The sequence below is a fragment of the Scedosporium apiospermum genome (genome assembly GCF_000732125.1).
Source record: "Scedosporium apiospermum strain IHEM 14462 chromosome Unknown SEQ_SAPIO_0114, whole genome shotgun sequence".
In the NCBI taxonomy this organism is placed as follows: domain Eukaryota; kingdom Fungi; phylum Ascomycota; class Sordariomycetes; order Microascales; family Microascaceae; genus Scedosporium; species Scedosporium apiospermum.
In genome coordinates, this window is record NW_015971815.1 from 94,446 (window position 1) to 115,535 (window position 21,090).

Here is a 21,090-nt window from a genome sequence, read left to right on the forward strand (position 1 = left end):
ACTTTTTCGCTTCGTACTGTAAACCCTTCCCAAGGATCGTCGTCCAGTGATCGGCCCGGTCGGGATGGATATCGGATGCATAAGCCAGGGGCGGGGAACTCGGATGTAACACTTGACCCAGAGACTAGGTCTGAAAAGGAATTCTGGGTGGTTCCCTTGCAAGGGGCCTGCAGATAGATAATAAACTACGACGCAATCCCCACTTATCACCTCATCGTGTGGATCAGGCGTGGCTCGTCCTGAATCCTTCTCAACCAACGTCGAACCGACGCGGTTTGCAACCTTACAACTCACATTTGATGGCGAGTACGAAGTATAACGACCTTGTCCGAACAATCACATTCTGAAGAGTACGTGCTGTCTTGTTCTTCGGCTGATGCAGAAAAGATGTACTGCTTTAAAATGCAGTAGAGTACACAGAAGGAAGAGGTGATTACCTGCAATTACTTGGCACCATTGAACCCTCCCCCCCCCCCCCCCCCCCCCCTTTCTTCCTTTCGAGGCTCCTGATGCCCAACCCCCCAATCTCCAACTCCTCGGCGCACTAAAGTCGTGGCGCGCCCTGGAGAAGGATAGGTAGGCCTGTATTGACAGCGTCCTACAGTCGGCATCTACCTTGCCCACCCACCCCTAGGATCTGTGTACATGTTATTACTCCCACCGTCGCTCACCGACGGTGAGTTCTGCGTGACCGCGATGCGAGTGGTACGGACGATTCCATCAGTGGGCGCGGCGTTCTGGAGATGCTCCGTCGATTCCGACCCCTTTATATCCTTCATAGGTACGCCCTCCTCATCCAACTCGTAATATGCGTCGTTTGTTGTCTTCATCGCCTTGCTATGGTTCGACGGCCCACTTCCATAACGGTTCCAATTGTGGCTCGAATTCGCCTTCGTGGACTTCATGCCCAGTCCTCTCTTAATCTTGCTCATGACACCGGTGTCCTTGAGAATCTTCGGGATGCATGGTACACAGACAATAAAGAATCCGCATGTCATCTCAGCGGAGGCCCAGAAAACTAAAGGGCCCAGGTTGAAGATAGCATCAGTGGCTCTACCATATGCGACCGTCACGGCCAGTCTGAAAGCCGCCGAGACACAGGCACTACGGTATTGCTCAAACGTTAGCGTGATAGACGAACCAGGACCTTGGGGTTCCGCGTCCAGACTTACAGGAAACCCAGGCCAAAAACGACCGAAACACCAAGCCTCTTCCGCCATGACATGTTTAGTTTCCAGATTATACGTTGTGGCAACATGAAAATAGCAATGTCTGACACGAGATGGATGGTGGCCGACGCAACCTGCAGCTTGAATAGGTCCCAAAATTTTCCTGGGACTGTGAAATCGTAGATTCTCTGGTGGGGGATGCACTGGAAATTCAGCGCGACGATAATAGCGATGCCAGCACCGACCTGAACGAAGATGACGGCCATACAACCCCAGAAGAAGAGAGTTTTGGTCTTTGTTCCCGGAGTGACGAATAGTCGGCACCATTCTATTAGAATCGCCGATTTAAGGAACGGAAGAACGAAGGAGTAGCAAACACCGAAGACGAGGATCCACTGCGGACGGTTAGCAGCCGAGCCCCGGGGAATCCCAAGGGGGTAGCAAGACTTACATATGTGGTTGGAATGACGTCCCTGAGGCGGACATCCCACTGATGGACGAAATAGCCCGGCGTGTCGTGTCAATAAAAGCGAAGGTTGCATAGGCGCTCCCCCAAGCGCACCCCTAAGGAAAAGTAAAGTTTATTATCAGCCGCGGCGCATCGATCGATGTTGGAGGAGTTCACGAACGTAAGCAAGTGTGACAAGAACTGGAACAGATGGATAGTTAGCAAAAGTTCGTTTAGCCTTTGGCGTTAAGGGTGAATTGCAAGGCAGGGCCACAGATCAGATTCAAACGTACTCTCTTCCGCCTGGAATTTTCTCAACAGATAGACTCTGCCATAGGCACGGAGAAGGACCGATATTGTAGCAACAGCGCAGCACGTAACGAGCACGCCCCAGGCTAGATCATTTCGGTTCGGGGGATTGCTGAAGTTGGGAGTGATACCCTCTGGGGGAGCGAGGGCAGGCCGTCAAGATCAACCTCCATGATGAGTTATAGCTCAGTGCTCGTCAATATTTCCGAAGCGGGCTGGCGTTCGGTATGCAAACGAAACGAAGCGACTAAACTCTTTTCGGTGTGGGGATTAGCTTCCCCCATTCACCAGAATGTCGGTCAGGAGGACAAAGCAGGCTTTCATGACTTCAGGCCCTCAGAGTTACACAAGTTAACCACCGGTTCGCATCGACTCCTCGCCGGCCCCCTTGTCAGGGGTGTTTTACTTCGTTGAACCAGAGCCTGCTTTGGGCTTCATCTTGGAAAATCTTAGCGAACGATGTATCCGCGTCCCCTGGCTCGAGATGGGCGTACCGGTATCCTCCAATGAGGAATCCTTATTTTTTCAAACAATGGTTGTGAACCAACACAGGGTTGCGATCTTCTGCTCCGGCAACAAGCGAAATAATGCATGAATACGACAGGTCAAAGTCAGAAGTTCCGTATTCTCAAAATTCTACAAGGACTTGGCCGGCTGCAGACCCTTTTGGTTGTTGGCTCCACACTCAGCCAAGGCAGGACCCGGCAGTGTTCCCCGTTCTGTTTTCCTGGGGTGATTTCAGCCAATGTCAATAATCTTCACCTGGCATGACCTAATCCTTGGCTAGCCCAGCTCGTGGGTTTACGAGTGCCTTGAACATCCTCCTGGTTGGATCTTTCCCTTGTGTCAGATACAGGCCCAAGGCCCCGGACATCGATACTGAACTTTCCAAGGGCCCGTAAATTCTTGTATCAAAGTTCCCTTCTCCCCTGTCGATTTTGTCCTTTTTCCAAAGCGGCAAGATATCCTTTGGTAACAGTAACATGATTAAGGATCCTGCAATAGTACCGAAGTAGCACGGCAAATACTACCTCGTCCAAATACCCCTGTACTTGCGTAGGATCTGGCACCATCGAGAAGGACCCAGAGGGGGGCCACTCATTCGTGAAGAAGAAGGACAGCACTGTTCGACTTTTTGTCCAATGGCTCGACTCGGAGCATAATTATCCCACCATTGATGACATTGAAGACTCCAACTTCAGTGCTGTTACGCTTGGTGACTTGAAACTCTGGAGTGTCCATCCGATGACGTACGGCGAGAAACCCGAAGCCGACCCTAATAACAGCCCTGTGGTTTCGGCCTTCAAAGCAAACTTCGTCAAGGGAGGACTGGTTTTCAATATGCACCATCACCACTATGCCGACGATGTTATGGGTTGGGCCGGCTTTACTCACCAGCTGGCTGAGAATTGCCACGCTGTCGGGGGCCAGACTCCCTTTCCCACTTGGAACCCCACATGCCTCGACGTCTCGCGGCTCACAAAGAAGGAGGTGCCTCAGGATGCTCAAGTCGAGGGCCCTCCGTCACCTGAACGCCACCCCGATCATGACGTGGCCGTGTTGCTTCTCTTCCATCTGCCGAAGAGCAAGGCCGCCGAGCTGAAGAGGCTAGCTGCACCCACCGACGGCTCCTGGATCTCAACATATGACGCTTTCTCTGCCTTCATCTGGCGGACACTGTCTCGGCTTCGCGAACCCATCTTCAAGCCTGAACTGTCGTCCAAAATCTTCTGGGCCGAGGCTGTCGATATGCGGAGGCGACTCCACAGCCCAAAGTGTCCAGCACGTACTCGGGGCATCGTTATGTTCGCGGCGCTTTCCCCCACAGCACCAGTACCACAACCGACTCTAGCTGAGGTCATCTCCGGGTGGCCCCTATCCCAGGTGGCATCGTACATCCGGAAGATGACCGACAGTGTCACCCAGGAGAACCTCGACAAGACCCTAGACAGGGTGGCAATGGTTCGCGACAAGACTGCCTTGAATATCCGTATAGACTCGCATCCGCCCATGTCGATCCTCCAAACCGACCATCGTGACGCGAACGTTACTGCCGCAGACTTTGGGTTTGCGAAGCCTATCACTTACCGCCACCTCTTGGATTGTGTGACCGAGGGTGTCATCATCATATATCCCCCGCGCTCCATGGCGCCTGAGTCGGATGAGGGTTGCGAGTTCGCTATCTCGTATGAGAAGAGGCTGGCACAAACGCTGATTGAAGACCCGGAATGGAATGAATACTTTGAATATCGGGGGGTGGACGCCGAACATGCTGGTCACGCAGTCGCGTCCAAGTCCTTATCCAACTAAAGCTGGCTGAGGCAAAGTTATCGTGGCAGTGATGAGTGCGTACTAACCAACCACAACCTGCGCCCTCTGCAGCTCATGGGAGCAGATCTGAAGGGATAAAACTTGATGTATTCCAGTGTAGCCTATAACGATCGGATAATGTCATTTTAGGACGACTTGGGAGCATTTGCATCGCTCAATTCTCTCTGTTCCGTCCGATGCTATGTTATATGATGAGGGAAATCTCAAACCATCAAGTATTCTAGGTCTCGGGCTATTAAGATCCCAATGTCTTCCAATACAGTCTCTCCATCCTCAAGGTTTGAAGAAACCAATCGTCGCCCTTTCGTTTCCAAGTCTCGTGATAGTGGCCCCCACCTGTCCCTTGCGAACCATCCTCAGTTCCCTTCGTACCCGCATGATAAATAACCCCCCAAATTGCCTTGACCTCGTCGGGGCTTGTCTGCTCCAACTCGCCGGGGCCAACAAGGTGAATTGACTGAATTTTCTTGAAGGCCTCGCGGAAATGTGCCGTGAACTCTTCAGCCGACGAGAAGGAGTAATTGACACCTCCCTCATTGATGACAGCGCCGTGTGGATCAACGAATACGAAGGTTGCGTCGGGCAGGAAGATATTGTCAAAGAGATGCCACTGGTTAGTGTCGGCGAACCGGCAGTACTGTAGCTTCTTGCGAGTGATTATGCGCGTAGTTTCTGGAGAAGGATCCATGCTGAATAAGGCCTGTTCTTCTCTGTGTAGAGAGAGTAGGCGGGTTGCGTGAAGCCACGGAGAGCCGGACAATTAATCGTGCGTCGCGACAGGATGTAAGACCTCCCAGAAAGGGATGCCGGGGTGAATAGGTCAAATGAATAGACAAGGAGAAAAACGACGGCTTCTTGACATGCGTTTGAACACCAAATCTCGGAGGACGAGCGCAATCAAACGATACTTCGCGGGCGAGACGGTAAATACAAATAAGTTTTTGTTTTCGGCAACTATCTCACAGTCAAGCAACTTCCTTTTCAACCAAAAGGTCTCGGTGGACGTTTGGTCATACCATTTCCCACGTTGCCTGTCGATTTTGTGCGTGACGCTGTGAGGCACATCCTTGTAGAGACACCGCTTGCTCGTTGGGCATCAATAATTTCCCAGTTGCCAAGAAGATGCAAGCAGTCGGGGTCGGCACAACTGGGAGGTCTCGTATGAGTCGGAAGCCGCCATTCCTTGTCCTCGATATTACTTCGCCTGCAGATATTAAGTAGCATTAAGAATATTGTGCCATTGTGTTCAAGCAAGAGCAAGGGTCTAAGACGTCCACCGCAAATCGAAAAGGGCAGGGATCGGCTCGCCGAACACCCGAGCTTTCGAATGGCAGCCCGCAAGACTGAAAGTTGATAAAGCCAGGAGGAACGCCATGGTCACAAAGCACCTAACTTGGGGCGGTACCCAAAACAGGATGCTAAAGACTACATGTACCGTAACACGAACTCTGGGAGTTCAACCCGGAAGCCGAGCTTTTGTTTATAACCTTATTCTCTCTTCATAGCTATTCGAATTCACCTAAATCCGACAATACACGATCAACGTAAATGAAATATCACAGCTGACGTCAAGCATCAAGGAGTTCGATTAGGAGGCAGTGATGAGTAATGGTATGCCATCCAATGTCGTAACGCTACAGGCATCCAAAAGGCTGTCGTGTCTTAGTCAATAACCTCCACTTGGAGGGAAAAAAAAAAAAAAAAAAAAAAAAAAAAAAAAACTTTATGCCAAATCACCAAATAATGCCTGGCGTAACCGGACCCCCTCACGACCGCCTGTTCTTCTTTCCCCCGCGTGCTGTTCCTTCCTCTAAAACATAGCGTCTAAGTGCTTCCTCTATTCTATTTCCTTATATTACTCATATTCGAGCGCGAGGTCTTTACATTTCTTTCTACAGATCTGGCTCCGGTGATGCAAGTTACGTGTAGAGGAGATGAGGTTGCGTTTTATCATCTGAGGAACCTTTAAACTTGCTCTTGAATGGCTGCGACATAACTCAAGACGTCGTAACAACCGCTCTTCTCCTATGCGATTTATCAAACTTCTTATCGCCTCTCCACTTATATTCTTTCTTCCCTTCTACCCCGCTTTTACAATCAGCCTTCCTCCGTTTCACGACGTTCCCAATAATGCTTGAAGAGACTTATGACTTTACGCTCTGTCATTGCCGATCTGGCCTGTCTTAGCCTAGGGATAAGACTAATTACCTATCTGATCGTCTGCGATGTGTTGAGTGAGAGTCAGGTACTCACCCTAAGCTCCAGCTCCCACTAATTATGCGCTGTTGAAGTGATGAGAGTCCGGCTCTTTGGGGAGAGGGCTGCTATTCGGACGCAGGAGTCGAGGCCTCTAATAATACAATCTTATAGAAGGCGTGAAAACCCTATGGGGCTAAGCCATTTTTATTAGATACGAGACTTTCTCGTCTAATCCAAAACGTCTTCCATCAAAGCTTGCCTGAACGTGAACGCTATTTCACGCCGCTATCTCGATGGCATTCCTTCTCTTTTTCTCGGCCTAGCCTTCGACACGTCCACCTCGTCCACACTGGCACTTGACCCAGACATCGTAATTGAGAATGCCGACTTCATCTGATCAGGTGACATAACTGACTCTCGGAGCTGGACGCTAACGGCCAGATATATTAAAAACGGCTCATGAATGTCTCTCCCCTCGAGATCAAGTTATCAAAGCAAGTTTTCTTCCCCCACCATACCTTGGAATCCCCATGCCACCGCTGCTCAAAATAAGAAAGACTCAACTTTAGTTTTTCGCTCAAGTCACTGCCATCGGGATCAGATGTCATCTTTCAGCAATAATCGTTCTTCTCACGCACTGGGCCCGGTGCCATCCATCCAACCCCCCAAAAACGAAGTCCCTGCAAAGAGCGCAGCTGAAGACCACTATTTCAAGATCAAGTTCAACCACCCCCAGTCTATTTTGGGCCACTTGGCCTATTAGGTGAAATTTGGCAAGGAGCCTGCGGTAACTATCGCTGAAGGACAATGCCTGTGGGCACTACGCTATATTTTCCCCTAATTGCCCTCCCTGAGATTTATGGCCGAACTACTGACGGGGATACTGTGTTCCTTTACTTGGAGCTGAAGCTCGTCCAAGGGGTCACGCTTGAGGAACGATGGGACTCTCTCCCTACGACCGAGCGTGTTGGAATCTGTCAGGAATTGCGTGCCATGCTTGCCGACCTCCGTCGGCTGCGCCAACATCCTAGTGATTATTCTCTTGGTAAGTATAGTAGTCTATCCTAACTATCCATCTTTAATCCATCCGGGTATAGGTCATGTCAATCGTGACCCATATAGCGACGTTGTCTTCACAAACGGGGTGTTACCACTCTTGCGTTTCCCTAATACCTTACACATTCTTGAAGCCCCCGGCGTCGACATCGTGCTTTGTGATCGGTCTCGAGCGGGCGTACTGACAAGTGTCGCAAAATATTCGGAGACGCTGCTGATTCCTTCGCACCGAGGCCAGTGGGATCTGCTCTTTCATGTCGCCCGCGATAATGGGCTCGCCGTCTCCGTCATATCCCGTCCTCCGATCAACGCTTTGCGTCCCAGAATTCCGCGACCGGCTCTCTTTGATGATAAAATGAGGAAAGGAGCCTCATTTCCCGAGTCTTACTCTTGAAGATATCCCTAATACATACCGACGACTACTCCCGGACGACGCTAAATTTGTCTTTGCCCACTCCAATCTCCATGTACTATCGTCTTAACGGAATCCCTTTGCTGTGATTGTTGCCATTATCGATTGGGAACAGTCTAGTTGGTACCTAGATTACTGAGAATTCTCAAAATCTCAGTTTACACTTGAAGCAGGGTCGGAATGGGTCACTAAGTATATTCCGCTGTTTCAGGACCAGTCCGGAGACAGCTGCTTGGCGGGATTTGAGATAGATGCAAAAGCCTACGGGTGTTGACGATGGCCCTTTCACGATTCTAAAAACAAGATCCAAAATCCTCGGAGACCAATCCAGCCACTTCGAAACCCTCCCCTAGACTTACCACGCTAAGGCTTTCTTCAAGGGACAATCGAAGTAGCCGACTCTTCGATGTGATAATGTACTCTCGTACTTCTGAAAGTAAGGATTTAAAGGGAAAATTGGTCACGCCCCACTAGCCGCCTAAGTCGAGAAATCGACAAGCGCTTGGCGGAGGGTGTTTAAAACGGGTGCAGAGACCTCCTAGTCCGAATAGTAAAGATCTCATTCCGAAAAGAGGCTACACCCTTGAGCTACAGTAACGTGTAATAGCTGGGGCGGGCAGCTATGCGTAGTGCTGGGCGCGTCAACCCAACCTAGCAAATCGTACATTCGGTACGCCGGTAGATTTCTGGTATGCGATGCACTTGTGGCCGCTACTTCGAGCTTTGTTGTTCGATGCAAATAGTATCGACCCAGATGGTTCGTTTGAAAAAGTCATCTCGGAGATGTCGACGCACCGCATAACAGTCTGCTCAAAGGAGACTCCCAAGTCCTGTCCCTCTACGGAGATAATACGTTGACGCTCCGGAGTAGCGGATCCGTCGGAGAGGGCGTCATACATATTGCACGATTTCCCAAGACGATAGTTGAAATGCTGGTATTGCATAAGGTCATCCTTGGCTTCTTGCGACCTGGGCCAAACAGGCGGAAGCTCCAGTCTCCAGTCCAGTAATGGGTATGGAGAAGACAAACGTCAAACGCCGATCGGATCGAAAACATCCCCATAATAAAAACATGTTCTGGAGAAGGCGAAGAGTGTACCCGAGAAGATAAAGTCGAAGATCATCTAGAGTGAGGACCTCGACAATGACGATAGCGTGTCGGCGCGTGGTTCTGTAGGTTTCCAAGGAGCCACACAGGAAAGAGCCGCAGAGCCACACATTCAACCTCACTTATATACATATAACAGGAGAATAGGTTCTGGAGGCATGGAAGAAGGACGACCTAGCAGTTTCACATGTAGTGAGAGGGGAGACATCGACTTTAGGTGATCAGTCGTTTTCCTCGGCTTCGAGAGCTGTCTCGCGATAGACATTTCTCTATTCTTCAATACTAATACACTTCTTCTTATTGCTTCAGTTCTGTTTCGTTGTCTGCGACTCTGCGCGATACAGATTCCCCATTGATCACTGAGTTCATAACGTCTCCGCGAAGCTGTTACGACTATTCTACGACCATTGGACCATTTCGACTTATGCTTATTCGACAAGGGCGGGATATGCCCTACGAACTTTGGGTTGTGTTTCCCGGGTCCGGCAAAATAGCGACCTCTCACCATCCCGGTTCAAGCGTCTCTAGATGAATATCTGCTAAGTCGCCTATCGTTTGACGGCGACTGGAAGGGGACCAGTGGATACACTACAAGGAGGACCACCACGACGCCCCAAGCGGCTGATCGAGCTCGTAAGTCACCTCGAAGAGGTGGCGAAGTCCAGGGATGAGAGACGAATTGTCGCAGTGCCAAATCCGCCGTGGGTGCGGTGTCTAGAATTATGTTTGACAATGCTAGATCGGATGCCTTAACTCACATCAGCTCAATAGTAGCACTGCTTAGTGGTGGTTTTCGGCCAAAACCTTCAATGGCTTCCTTCCTGCCCTAGAACAGGATCCGCAACTTCTTGCCCTGAATAAGAGTAATATTCCCCCTGATCGATTCTTCTACCAGCCTAAACAACACCCTGAAGACTGTCATACAAATCTATTATCACTGTTTCAATATTGATCCTGTAAGTCGATACGCCGCCCCGACCTTTCCTTGACTGATCAGGTTTCCTCGTGTGCTTTGCTAAGGTGGCGGAAATGTGGTGTGCGCGGCGTTGGGAACTTCGGTTAAGGGAATGATGGTTTCAATCCCTTCTCGCTTACAAAAGTTGAACATGATCTTCATGTTCTGGTTGCAAACTAGTCGCGGACATACAAATCATTTTGATGCTCCAGTATTCCTATTTCCCATTCTAGGTCCTAGTGCGCGCGGGACCCTGCCGAAACATTCATACCTACCTTTCAAGCATATAAAGACAAGCCTTTATTTAATTCTACCGAGGTAATGCTGTATCTATCTGACCCATACACCCTAAAGCTTGCTTCCCATATTCACATGCACGGCCTTAATCTGTGAATATGCCTCCAGCCCCGCCTCGCCGAGCTCTCTTCCGATACCGCTTTGCTTCACGCCGCCGAATGGCACTCTCGGGTCACTATCTTGACTGCTGTTGATCCATACCATGCCGGCCTCTAGGCGATCCGCCACTCTGTGGGCCCTCTCTAGGTCCCTGGTAAAGACAGCAGATCCAAGGCCGTAGGTGGAATCGTTGGCCAACGCCAAAGCCTCATCTTCCGTCTTGAAGCGACAGATAACCACCACTGGGCCAAAAATTTCTTCACGGAAGACCCTCATGGATGGCTTGACCTCCGTAAAGACCGTCGGGGCGATAAAGAAACCTTTCCCCTTAGGGCCAATACTCAGAGGATGGCCTCCTGTCATGATAGCAGCTCCTTCCTGCTTCCCGACGTCAATATATCGCAAGATCCGTTCATATTGGGCCTTTGATATCTGAGGACCCTGGTAAGTGTCATCATCCCACTGGCTGCCCACTTTACTGACGGTCTTAACAGTGTCGAGATACCGCCTGACGAATTCGTCATAGATGGCGTCATGGACGAATATGCGGGAGGTTGCCGTACAGATCTGGCCCTGATTCGAGAAGATACCCAAATGGGACCACTTTACCGCTTGATCTAACTCTGCGTCATCAAAGACAAGGAGTGGCGACTTGCCCCCTGCCTCGATAGTTACGTTTTTCAGTGACTTCGCTGCTGAGATCCCGATTTGCACAGCCGTCGTTGTGGATCCCGTGAAAGCAATCTTGTCAATCAAAGGATGCCGCACTAATGCGGAACCAGCCTCCGCCCCTAGTCCGTTGATAACGTTCACCACACCGGGTGGGAAGCCGGCTTCCTTGATGAGCCGGGCTAGGACTAAGATGCTCAGTGGGGTCTGCTCGGCGGCCTTGATCACCACCGTGTTCCCACAAGCCAGCGCAGGGCCGAGCTTCCAGGCTGCCATTGCCAGGGGATAGTTCCAAGGGATGATCTGGCCAACCACGCCGATGGGATGGCGGATCGTGTAGGCAAACTTGAGAGGCGTGGTGCTGATAGTTTGCCCAAAGATTTTGTCCGACCAGCCAGCGTAGTAACGGATTGTAGTAACGGCTTCGACTACGTCACCTTCCAGCGCGTCCCTGTACGTTTTGCCTATTGTTGCTATTGTCAGCGAGAGCATTTTGCCTTGATCAGGCCAGTGAGAGAGCTACCGTTGTCCCAGGCTTCGATTGTTGCAAAGAGCTCACCGTTTGCCTCGATCAAGTCAGCAAGGCGCATCATCAGCTGGCCCCGGTCAGTGGCAGAGAGTTGGGACCATGATGGGTGACGGAGAGCAGCGTGAGCAACTTTAACGGCTTTGTCGACGTCGTTGGCATCTGCGGCGTGAACAGTGGTGATGACCTCTTCCGTTCTAATTTATCTATTAGCAGAGGAGCAAGAAGCAGGTCCTTTGGCGCAGATGCTACTTACGCAGGGTCAATAGTACTGATTGAGCTGCCGCTCGATGACGGGACAAATTCATTACCGATGAATAATCCCGTGGGTTGTGTATATCGGCGGCCGTTAGGAGCCTGAAGCTCTACTGAGAGTGCCATAATGATAGTGGTGATCTTAGGCAAGAGGGATTTTCAATGGATCAAGACCTTTCAAGCGTGGGAATAGAGTAAGGGCGATGTGATTTTCTGTGACGAGAGTCCAGGAACTGCAAAGACAACATTAAAGCAGCTGAAGTACTTGGGTGACTTTTTAGTTAGCTAATGGTTTCGGCGTTGGCGTCAGACACGTGCACCTTGGGGCCCGGGTGCACAAGTCTGTTCCGGTATAGTCTGGCTGCTGATCACTGCTTTATTTGACTTCCTCCAGCTTCCTCTCAGTCGCCAAGAAGCGGCTGCGGGGAAGATCACCGGCAGCTGGATCGGCAGAGCGGGCCTGATGCAGGATGGGAATGAATGGTTCCACATTCGATAAGACCACACCAGCGGCGTTGGCCTCGAATTTATCCCTTTTGGGCTTAGTACAAGGCTTGGCCATCTCAATGTGACTGTGCCTTAAAAGTTGCCATTTTGGGATACCCAACCTGGTTTTAGCGGATCTCCTATCTGGAACAACGGTGGATTTGAAGCATTGGATTAGAGGATCATCTTGCGGCGTGACAGGAAAGAAACCGGGAGAGGTTGTAGGTCTCGATAGATAAACGTGCAGCTGATAGCTCCTCGACTAAACTTTACCTCGGCATTTATTGTAGCTTATTGTCGGCTCATTCGGAGGCAAACAATGATCAATTGATCCTTATCTCTGGGGACCGGACCATTCTAGCCATGCAGCTCAGTGGACCCGGTCGTTGGGCAAGGCAGAACGAATCATCTGCAATGACTGCAACGTCCCCCCCCAAAAAAAAAAAAAAAAAAAAGCTGATCTCTCGTGAAGACATGACTGTCAGCTCGTAAATTTGCCTAGGGTGGAATGGCACGTAAATTTAACGTCTTAGATACTAAATAATCACAAAGGTGGGATTCAAGTCTGCATTAACGTCTGAGCATAATTACAAAACCAGCACATTAGGACTAAGAACAGAAAACAGCTCGGCCCAACTCAAATCAATCGAGTTCATGTCCCAAATAGCGCGGACAGCTTGACCAATAGCCCTGACGCACGCGAATCGCATGTTTTCGTAAATGAAATCCATCAGGCCGAGAACCGCCTGCCGATGCGTGAGCAATTGGGCATGAGCGCCAACCACATACAGTGGGAATATGACGCAGTGTAGTGTTTTCGATGGTCGCTCAATGTCGAGAATGCAATCCAAGCAAGATTGGACATGTTGCTGCACTAAGGGATGGGTGAGGGGCAGCCCACAGATCGCTCTGTAAAGGTAAACAAGCGCAGTATGCTGAAATATGCGGATCAAAGAAAAGGCGTGAACTACTTCAACGGTCGTTCCATTAAGACTCCTCATCAAAGTAGTCTCGGATCCGCTATCAGATCCATCATCCGTAATTGGTGTGGTAATTGGTGCGTATATCGGGCGCAAATTCTCCTCGAATGCCCGTATCGCCTCCATACTTAAATTGCAGCAAGAGTTCTTGAGCGAGTCGAGGTAGAACGCCATGGTTGACATCTCACGGAAGACTGTAGCAAGAGAGTAGCGGCCCAATGGGTCTCGTTCCCACCAGACGGCTCCTTGGTCAATAGCCTCCCACACGGTTGGGGAGTACGAAGGAAGAGTTCCTTGAAGTAAGGCTGTTGTCAGGTCGGCCGACACGAACTCGGAGAGGAGCATCTGGAGAGACTGTTGGCTCGTGAGAAGGACGGGTTCGATGCCTCCTAGTTGTTCGAGGATTGCCAGGACGCCTTGATGATGGCTCAGAGTCGACGCAGCATCGTCGTTTAGCTCCATAAAGCCGTCATGGAGGTAAAAGAGAAGCACAGCAAAGAGCAGAACGAGCAAAGGCTCGGTGCTTCCGCCGGAGCAGCAGTCGCCAACTTCTGATCGAATCGCCGCTAAACATTCGAGACGTATAACATTGAATCCGGAGCCTCGGCTCTCCTTTCCATCCTGGAGCACACGGTGAGAGTTGGCAAGCATACATGTTGCCAACAACACGACACGGTGGGTAATGGCAACCGGAAGCGGAGGAGCACATGGCTCCGCTAAGGTCTGGAGGAGAGGCCAAACTCGACCACGGAAATAATCCAACGCACGCTTCTCGGCGATGGAGAGGCCGTCCTGACTGAATCCGGAAACCTGATGAATAATCGGCATCACACGAACACTTGGGCGCGTGCTCCAGCGAATCAAGCGTGTGTTGTAGTCGCATGTGGATCCGTTCCTGAGGCACCGATGGCAGACGGGCCTAGTAAGGTCACACTTGATGCGGCGCTTCTTGCATGGCCAACACGAACCCTCAACAACTCTGACTCTAGTCATCGTTTGAATGTCGTCCCATTCGTCTTGGGTAAACTCCCCCGAATTTTCTCCAGGCGGCAATTGGGAGCAACTAACGCCGACAGCTGCAGGAGTGGATACTTTTCAGTAACTCGACCTGAAATTGAAGCGTGAGGGACTCCAACTCTGCCATATGTGGCCGAGGGGAGCGAGAAGGACGAAAGGCCCCGTTCATTACCATTCACGGGTCCGGGAATTGGTCGAGAGATCTGCTTGACCCGATAATACCTTGACCTAGACAAGACGACCAGCGCTCGACAATTTTGGATGATAGATTGAAGGATGCGTTGATTGTGTGAAGTTGGGAGATGGAGTGATTTCCAGGGAAAGATTGCGGGGAAGGCCTGCAAGCGAGAGAATCGCGGGGAAAGCCAGAAAAGGAGAAAGAACCCTGGCGGCTGTACAAAGGTAGAAGCCTTCGACCGAACCAGGATTTGGCCACAAACGACTATGACTATTATACCCGCACCACCTTGGGCACAAAACTTACCGTATTTGGAATCGGCTACCAAAAACACCAGGTCCTCCCCAATCTTGGCATGCTGCCACTCCGACACCGTCGGAACATTGGCCACGGTCCGACGTCCGAGCATGGGAAGTAACCCATTTCTTCGGTTTCGAATGGTCTCTCTATGAAGCAGGAAAGACTCCGCTGCTGCAGGTCGCCAGGCTAACCAAATATAGAAACTAGAACCACATCTCGCAGTGGTGTGAATCCCATATGAAATAGCAAGATAGCGACTCACCCACTCAGGTGGGGATCACTGGCTGCACTACTTCGTGCACTAAGATTGAACACATCGTGCTAAAATGCGGGGGTTTCCCACACCAACATAGTGTACTAGATTTGTGCCGCAGGTTCCGAGAAAAGGGCAAGAGTTGTTTTCTCGGGTAGACTTACCATAGGTAGTAACTAAAAGGTCCGTACGGAACACTTCACATCCTCATGCAGGGCATTGGGTGCCTCCTACCCACGATGGCCTTGTGGCAGTGGGCCACCGAAAGGGGCGGAATGAAGTAGGATTACACTACTTGGTACGAGATACGCCGGGACACCTCGGTAAAGTTTAAACCTCGCCCCACACAGCCCTGGAACGCGTCACTGATAGAACCCTACGATACCAATTCAGATTAGTGCAAATGTAGCTTTTGGACAGGACAGGGTTAAGCTCCTTTCCCCACAACTCTTCTTTCTTCGATTCCTCTCACCTGCCTAATTAGGGTAAATAATCGTCCAAGATGTCTTCGAAGATAAGAAACGCTGCGCCTGTGTTTATCACACCAACCAGACGCAATTACAAAGCAACTAGGGCTGTTCATATCTTACCACTACTTCGTATATCGCCCGGAAATTACTCACAGGCGCATGGGTGTCCCTGCGGGGAGTCCGCGTGGCCTAGTGGGAATGAAACCTTGTGAACGAGCGAACATGCAACTGAGGGGCAGAGCTTGGTAAAAAGACGTACACTAAAAAGGGGGGATGTCGCAAACGTTTGAAGAGAATTGCTGAGTGCTTAATTAACTACGTTGCAGACCTGTCGATTCTAATTCGGTACTTCGGCATGAACGCCTTAAGTAGTAAGATAAACAAATGACTTCAAAATGAGAAAAAGATAGAACTGGCCGAAACGAATACTATGCTCCAACGAACCCTGTGCCACCTAACTAATCTTGAATGAAAGTCACTTCAAGTCCACCTTCGATCCGGCATCCTGGCCGTTCTTTCCGTCTCCACTCTCGGGAATTCCTTGGATAGTGGCCACTTCAAGGCGCCTCGCATGATTCATGCGCTGTTCCGCGTCGCTAGTCCGCAGATATGTGGCGTGGCCCTTGAAGACCCAGAGGCCCAATGAGACCACTAGCATAACTCCAAATACCGCGATGGCGTAGTTCATGTCCGAGCCAGAAGGTTTGGGTTCAATTGGGAAGAAAAAGAAGACGGTAGTAATGGCGCAGTAGATGACGGAGATCCAGTTGATGAAGGGGCCAAGCCTCCCGAGGCTGAATTCACCACCTGGGGGCAGCTTGTCACGACCGACGAGTAATAGCGTCAATATTGGCATTCCATATGAGACCGTTAAGGCGATGGTCGAGACACCGAGGATGGCCTCGAGAACGGTGCTGGCAAAGGTGTAGAGAACTCCGACTAAGGCAATGATAACACCCTGAATCCACAAGGCGCGTACTGGAGCCTTCCAGAAATTATCCACATGTGAGAAGTAGTTGCTCCACAGCATCCCTCCATCACGAGCCATGCCCCATGTCAGGCGGGAGCCCGTGGTGACGATGCTGACGCCCTGGCCCATACCGTTGAAAATGAACAGTGCAAGCAAGACTGCGCTGCCCTCGAGTCCCATCGCCTGTGCTAGTAGGTCCATGAAGGGAAAACCCGTCGAAGGATTCAAGACGGTCTCGAGGTCCTGAATGCAGAACAGGCAGACTACCATGAAAATAAAACCGGTAATTGCCCCCACGCTCACGGAAAGCCAGAGGGTACGAGGGATGTTCCGGCGAGGTGCCGGCATTTCCTCCGAGAGGTGAACGGCGGCGTCAAACGCAGTCAGACCATAAGCGGCTTGAACGAGACCAAGAAACCAGGTTACACCGTCGCCCCAGCCTGTTTGGTTGATCCATTTTCCAAAGACAAAGGAGGCAGGTTGGTAAGAGAGGTTGTTTCTGACCCCGACCGAGATAATGAGCGCGAGAGAGAAGATGAAGAAGAGGCTGATGAAGCAGAAGCCGACGAAATTGTTGATCCAGGGAAGAATTTCATCTCTCCGACAGGCCACGATGTTGACGCCTGTGACGAAAATAGTGACGGCAAGATACAACAGGAAGTTGATCCATCCCTCAGTCGCTTGGGGCCAGTCAGGTGTGAAAAGAAGCTTCATGCTTAGCATAAATTCGGTCATGAAGGCCAGCTGCGACGCCGAAATAGTCCACCACCCGAATGTATTAACCCAAGCGCACATGTACGAGACGAAACGGCCCGGGTTGCCCGGCCAGAGTCTCGAGATCCAGTACGCCTGGCCCAAGGCCGTAGGCATGCAGCTGCAGAGCTCGCCCAGCGAGAGAGCAACGCACATATTGCAGAAAGTGACGAAGACCAGGCCCCAGAGAATCGTGATAGGGCCGCCGCTGGTCAGGCCGCTGTTCAGCCCCTGCGCAAAAGTGGACCAAGTTCCCAGGATACTGAAGGCGAGGAAGAACATGCTCCAAGGGCTGAACTTTCGCGACATGGCTTGCTCGTGGCCCAGGTCGGCCAGATCTGCCGCATCCTGAGCGACTTGTCCGGCAATTCCCTTGAGAGGTGGTTGTGCTTCATCGTCGCGGTCCATGATAGATGGTCTTAGAAAATAGATGGCAATGGTGGTAGAGTATTGATCAGAATTGGTGTCTTGTAAATGAAGGAAAGGGAATGACACAGATAAAACTACTCGGCGTTGCCTTTGGGGGAAATGTCAATAGATAAATTGATGCTGCCTTGTTCTATTAAATAAAGGATCTTGTCCTATCGCCCGGGCGCTTTGGTCCCTTTATCAGTCGATTCCTACACTCACGATTAAACCTGTTCCCTGTTGCCATCATCTTGACCCTAGCTCCCTCCTTGCCATTGGCGTCTTCGTAAGAAGATTATTCTAGGGAGGGTAACACTTCAATATTGGTGATACGGCTATCGCCTCCTTTTTTCCTTGCTTCTTTTTTTCTTCTTTTTCTTTTTCTGTTGTTTTTTCCCTCTTTTTCCCCAAAAGCTGGGGAACCATGTCATGACGTGACATCAATCACACCCTGTGGCTGATAGAACTTTTGTGCGATAAGAGGACGAATTTGGAAAGATTTTTGACCCTACACCACCGTGTGTCTAGCCATCTCGCGAATCGAGTCCACCGATGCAATCCTTGCCAGGGATCCACATTCATTGACACATAGGGTCACATTGTCTGACAGTTTGGTAATGCCAAGAACTTTCGGAAACAACCGTTTGAGTGTCAAAGCTCTTTTACGTACTCCGCGAAATGTGAAAGCAGCTATCCGGAGGCAGCTGGGTGCGTCGGATAGCGAGGCCATAATCCTCAACAAGATCGTCCAGAGGAGCCACAGTCGTATGATCTAAGGTGGGCCGTTGGTGTCGACTTGTGATGGGAATGGGCTATAAGAAGATGGGTTTCTCTTCGATGAGAACTCGAACCCAATCTAAATCCAGACCAGCAAGTCTTCCCAGCCTACAATTTGATCCGCTCTCTAGCATTTATCACATACTTCTCTCAACCTTTATAGGCATCGTTGCAAAAGCTTCGTATGGCACAGTTGTTTAACACAAACACTCCTCAACATGATCATCGATACCTCGTCCATAGCCGGATACGCTATCTTTCGGGAAGAGCCCACCGACGCCGTTCCAGACCTGTCGAAGAGTCGCTCGACCCATCCTCTCAGTAAGTTTTAAAAACGACCAAAGTATGAAAAGTTCTCATTTAACACGCCTCAAGACCAGCTGTCGATTGAAGAGATTCGTGCTGCTTCCAAGATCATTCGTGAATATGCCGGCTCGAAGCCTCTGAAGTTCAACTGTCTCACGTTGCGTGAGCCTAAGAAGCACGAGTACGTGGCCTTCCGTGATCGCCGCGGTCCTAGGCCTGACCGCCGCGCTTTTGCTATCATCCTCGAGAAGGGCACGCCCAACATCGCCGAGGTCATTGTCAACCTCAACCAGTCTGTTGTTGAGGACTGGAAGGTCGTCCAAGATGTTGGCCCGATCTTGACTCTCGAGGACCTTGACGTTTGCGAGCGCGTCGCCCGCGCAGATCCTCGAGTAATTGAGGCTTGCAGGGAAATTGGCATCACAGACATGAGCAAGGTCTATATAGATGCCTGGGCTATTGGTTTCGACCACCGCTGGGGCACCGAACGACGCCTGCAACAGGGCCTCGTCTACTATCGTAATTCGGAGTCTGACAACCAGTATGCTCACCCACTTGACTTCACCGTCATCCTTGACACGGAGAAGGAAGAGGTCCTTGCGGTTGATATCCGTCGCGTGAATGGAGAGCGCACCGCTCCTTCTTTCGAAGAACACAACTACATGCCGGATTACGTCGGCGACTCGTACGAGGAAAATAGGCTGAAGCCTATTGACATTGTCCAGCCCGAAGGCGTCTCATTCCGTATGCGAGGAAGTGAGCTTCACTGGGCTGGGTTCAAAATGCACATTGGCTTCAACTATCGCGAGGGCATCGTGATCTCCGACGTCCGCCTCGACGACCACCATGGACAGCGTGTCCGCAAACTCTTCAACCGCATCAGTCTCGCGGAAATGGTCGTTCCTTACGGGAACCCGGATCATCCCCACCAGAGGAAGCATGCCCATGATGAGGGAGAATATGGCATGGGGTTAATGACCAACTCTCTGAAGCTCGGATGCGACTGTAAAGGGGCCATCCACTATCTCGACGCCATCATGTGTACGAGCAGCGGCGAGCCGGCCGTTGTACAAAATGCCATCTGCATTCACGAGGAGGATAATGGTAAGAATTGCAGTTCTAATATGTCTAAAATTGGTACTAATCGAGCTCTAGGTCTGGTCTACAAGCACACCGATTACCGTGACGGCACCGTGATCTCCGCCCGAGATCGTAAGCTCATCATTTCGCAGATCATCACGGCTGCCAATTATGACTATGCGTTCTACCATATATTTACTCTTGATGGAACCTACAAGCTCGAGGTTAAGCTTACGGGCATGCTCAATACCTATTGCTTGCATCCCTCGGAAACAGCTGCTCCATACGGCACCGAGGTTGCTCCGGCCATTACTGCCCACAATCATCAGCACATCTTCTCGCTGCGCGTCGACCCGGAGATCGATGGTCCAAACAACTCCATTGTACAGAATGATGCTGTACTCACCGATGCGCCGCTTGGCTCCGCGGAGAATCTTTACGGCAACGGCTTTTACTGCAAGAAGACGCCACTTCGTACTGCCAAGGAGGCTGCCGCCAATTATTGCTACGAGACCAGCCGCAGCTGGGACATCATCAATCCCAGTAGCATCAACCCTTCTACCAAGAAGCCTGTTGCCTACAAGATCCTCAACAACAACTGCCCGACGCTTCTCGCGAAGCCTGGAAGTATGTTAGCGAAACGTGCTGCGTTCGCCCGAAAGAGTCTCTGGGTCGTCCCCTACGAGGACTACCAACTTTTTCCCGCCGGTGACTACGTCTGCCAGTCCACCGGTGAACTCGGCCACCCCTACAACAAGACCATCGCAGATTGGGTGGCGCAGGATGGTTCGGTTGAGAACACCGACATTGTGTGCTACATCCAGTTTGGCCTCACCCATTTCCCGCGCACCGAGGACTTCCCCATCATGCCAGCTGAGCCCGTAAGTGTGATGCTTCGAGCCTCGAACTTCTTTGTCAAGAACCCGGCTCTGTGGGTTCCACCTACCCACATTGCGGTTGACAAGTCATCGGAGAACGCTTTTGCCCAAAAGCAGCAGGTTTGTTGCGGCAAGTCTGATGTTCCTAGCAAGCTTTGAGAAACCGAAGCCGGCCACGGAGAAGATTGTAATAGCGCGGAACGTGCCCATGGTGGAATGGAACTTGCGTTGCCGGTTTCTACTCTGGGGGACTAGAGAAAAGGGCTAGGTAAGACGGGAATACATTGTTCTCTGCCGCTGAGCTGGGAAGTTTCTTTTCGAAGAGTTCAACAGTTCATTAGATCAGCCAATCTTATATTTTTAACGTCCTGTTTTCTTCACGATCTTCCGGCTCCATTATT

General features: G+C 50.8%; 4 protein-coding genes and 3 pseudogenes across 4 annotated transcripts; 2 read left to right on the top strand and 5 right to left on the bottom strand.

The window, feature by feature from the left end:
* Window positions 1-611: 611 nt before the first annotated feature.
* On the bottom strand, window positions 612-2,099 carry SAPIO_CDS7974 (uncharacterized protein; the record flags this gene model as incomplete). The annotated part of the gene is made up of 5 exons (XM_016789720.1): window positions 612-1,104; window positions 1,173-1,564; window positions 1,621-1,659; window positions 1,732-1,818; window positions 2,058-2,099. 5 exons carry the CDS (start codon window positions 2,097-2,099, stop codon window positions 612-614), a joined length of 1,053 nt encoding a protein of 350 aa, XP_016640657.1.
* A 1,072-nt stretch (window positions 2,100-3,171) lies between these two features.
* On the top strand, window positions 3,172-4,236 carry SAPIO_CDS7975 (annotated as a pseudogene; the record flags this gene model as incomplete).
* Window positions 4,237-4,492: 256 nt separating this feature from the next.
* Window positions 4,493-4,945, bottom strand: SAPIO_CDS7976 (annotated as a pseudogene; the record flags this gene model as incomplete).
* A 5,390-nt stretch (window positions 4,946-10,335) lies between these two features.
* Window positions 10,336-11,959, bottom strand: SAPIO_CDS7977 (putative aldehyde dehydrogenase-like protein; the record flags this gene model as incomplete). Its single annotated transcript, XM_016789721.1, has 3 exons — window positions 10,336-11,516; window positions 11,612-11,775; window positions 11,835-11,959. 3 exons carry the CDS (start codon window positions 11,957-11,959, stop codon window positions 10,336-10,338), a joined length of 1,470 nt encoding a protein of 489 aa, XP_016640658.1.
* Window positions 11,960-12,906: 947 nt separating this feature from the next.
* On the bottom strand, window positions 12,907-14,903 carry SAPIO_CDS7978 (uncharacterized protein; the record flags this gene model as incomplete). The annotated part of the gene is made up of 2 exons (XM_016789722.1): window positions 12,907-14,375; window positions 14,801-14,903. The coding sequence occupies 2 exons, from the start codon at window positions 14,901-14,903 to the stop codon at window positions 12,907-12,909; spliced, it is 1,572 nt and encodes a 523-aa protein (XP_016640659.1).
* Window positions 14,904-15,992: 1,089 nt separating this feature from the next.
* On the bottom strand, window positions 15,993-17,648 carry SAPIO_CDS7979 (annotated as a pseudogene; the record flags this gene model as incomplete).
* A 995-nt stretch (window positions 17,649-18,643) lies between these two features.
* Window positions 18,644-20,848, top strand: SAPIO_CDS7980 (Peroxisomal primary amine oxidase; the record flags this gene model as incomplete). The annotated part of the gene is made up of 3 exons (XM_016789723.1): window positions 18,644-18,746; window positions 18,801-19,835; window positions 19,887-20,848. 3 exons carry the CDS (start codon window positions 18,644-18,646, stop codon window positions 20,846-20,848), a joined length of 2,100 nt encoding a protein of 699 aa, XP_016640660.1.
* Window positions 20,849-21,090: the final 242 nt, after the last annotated feature.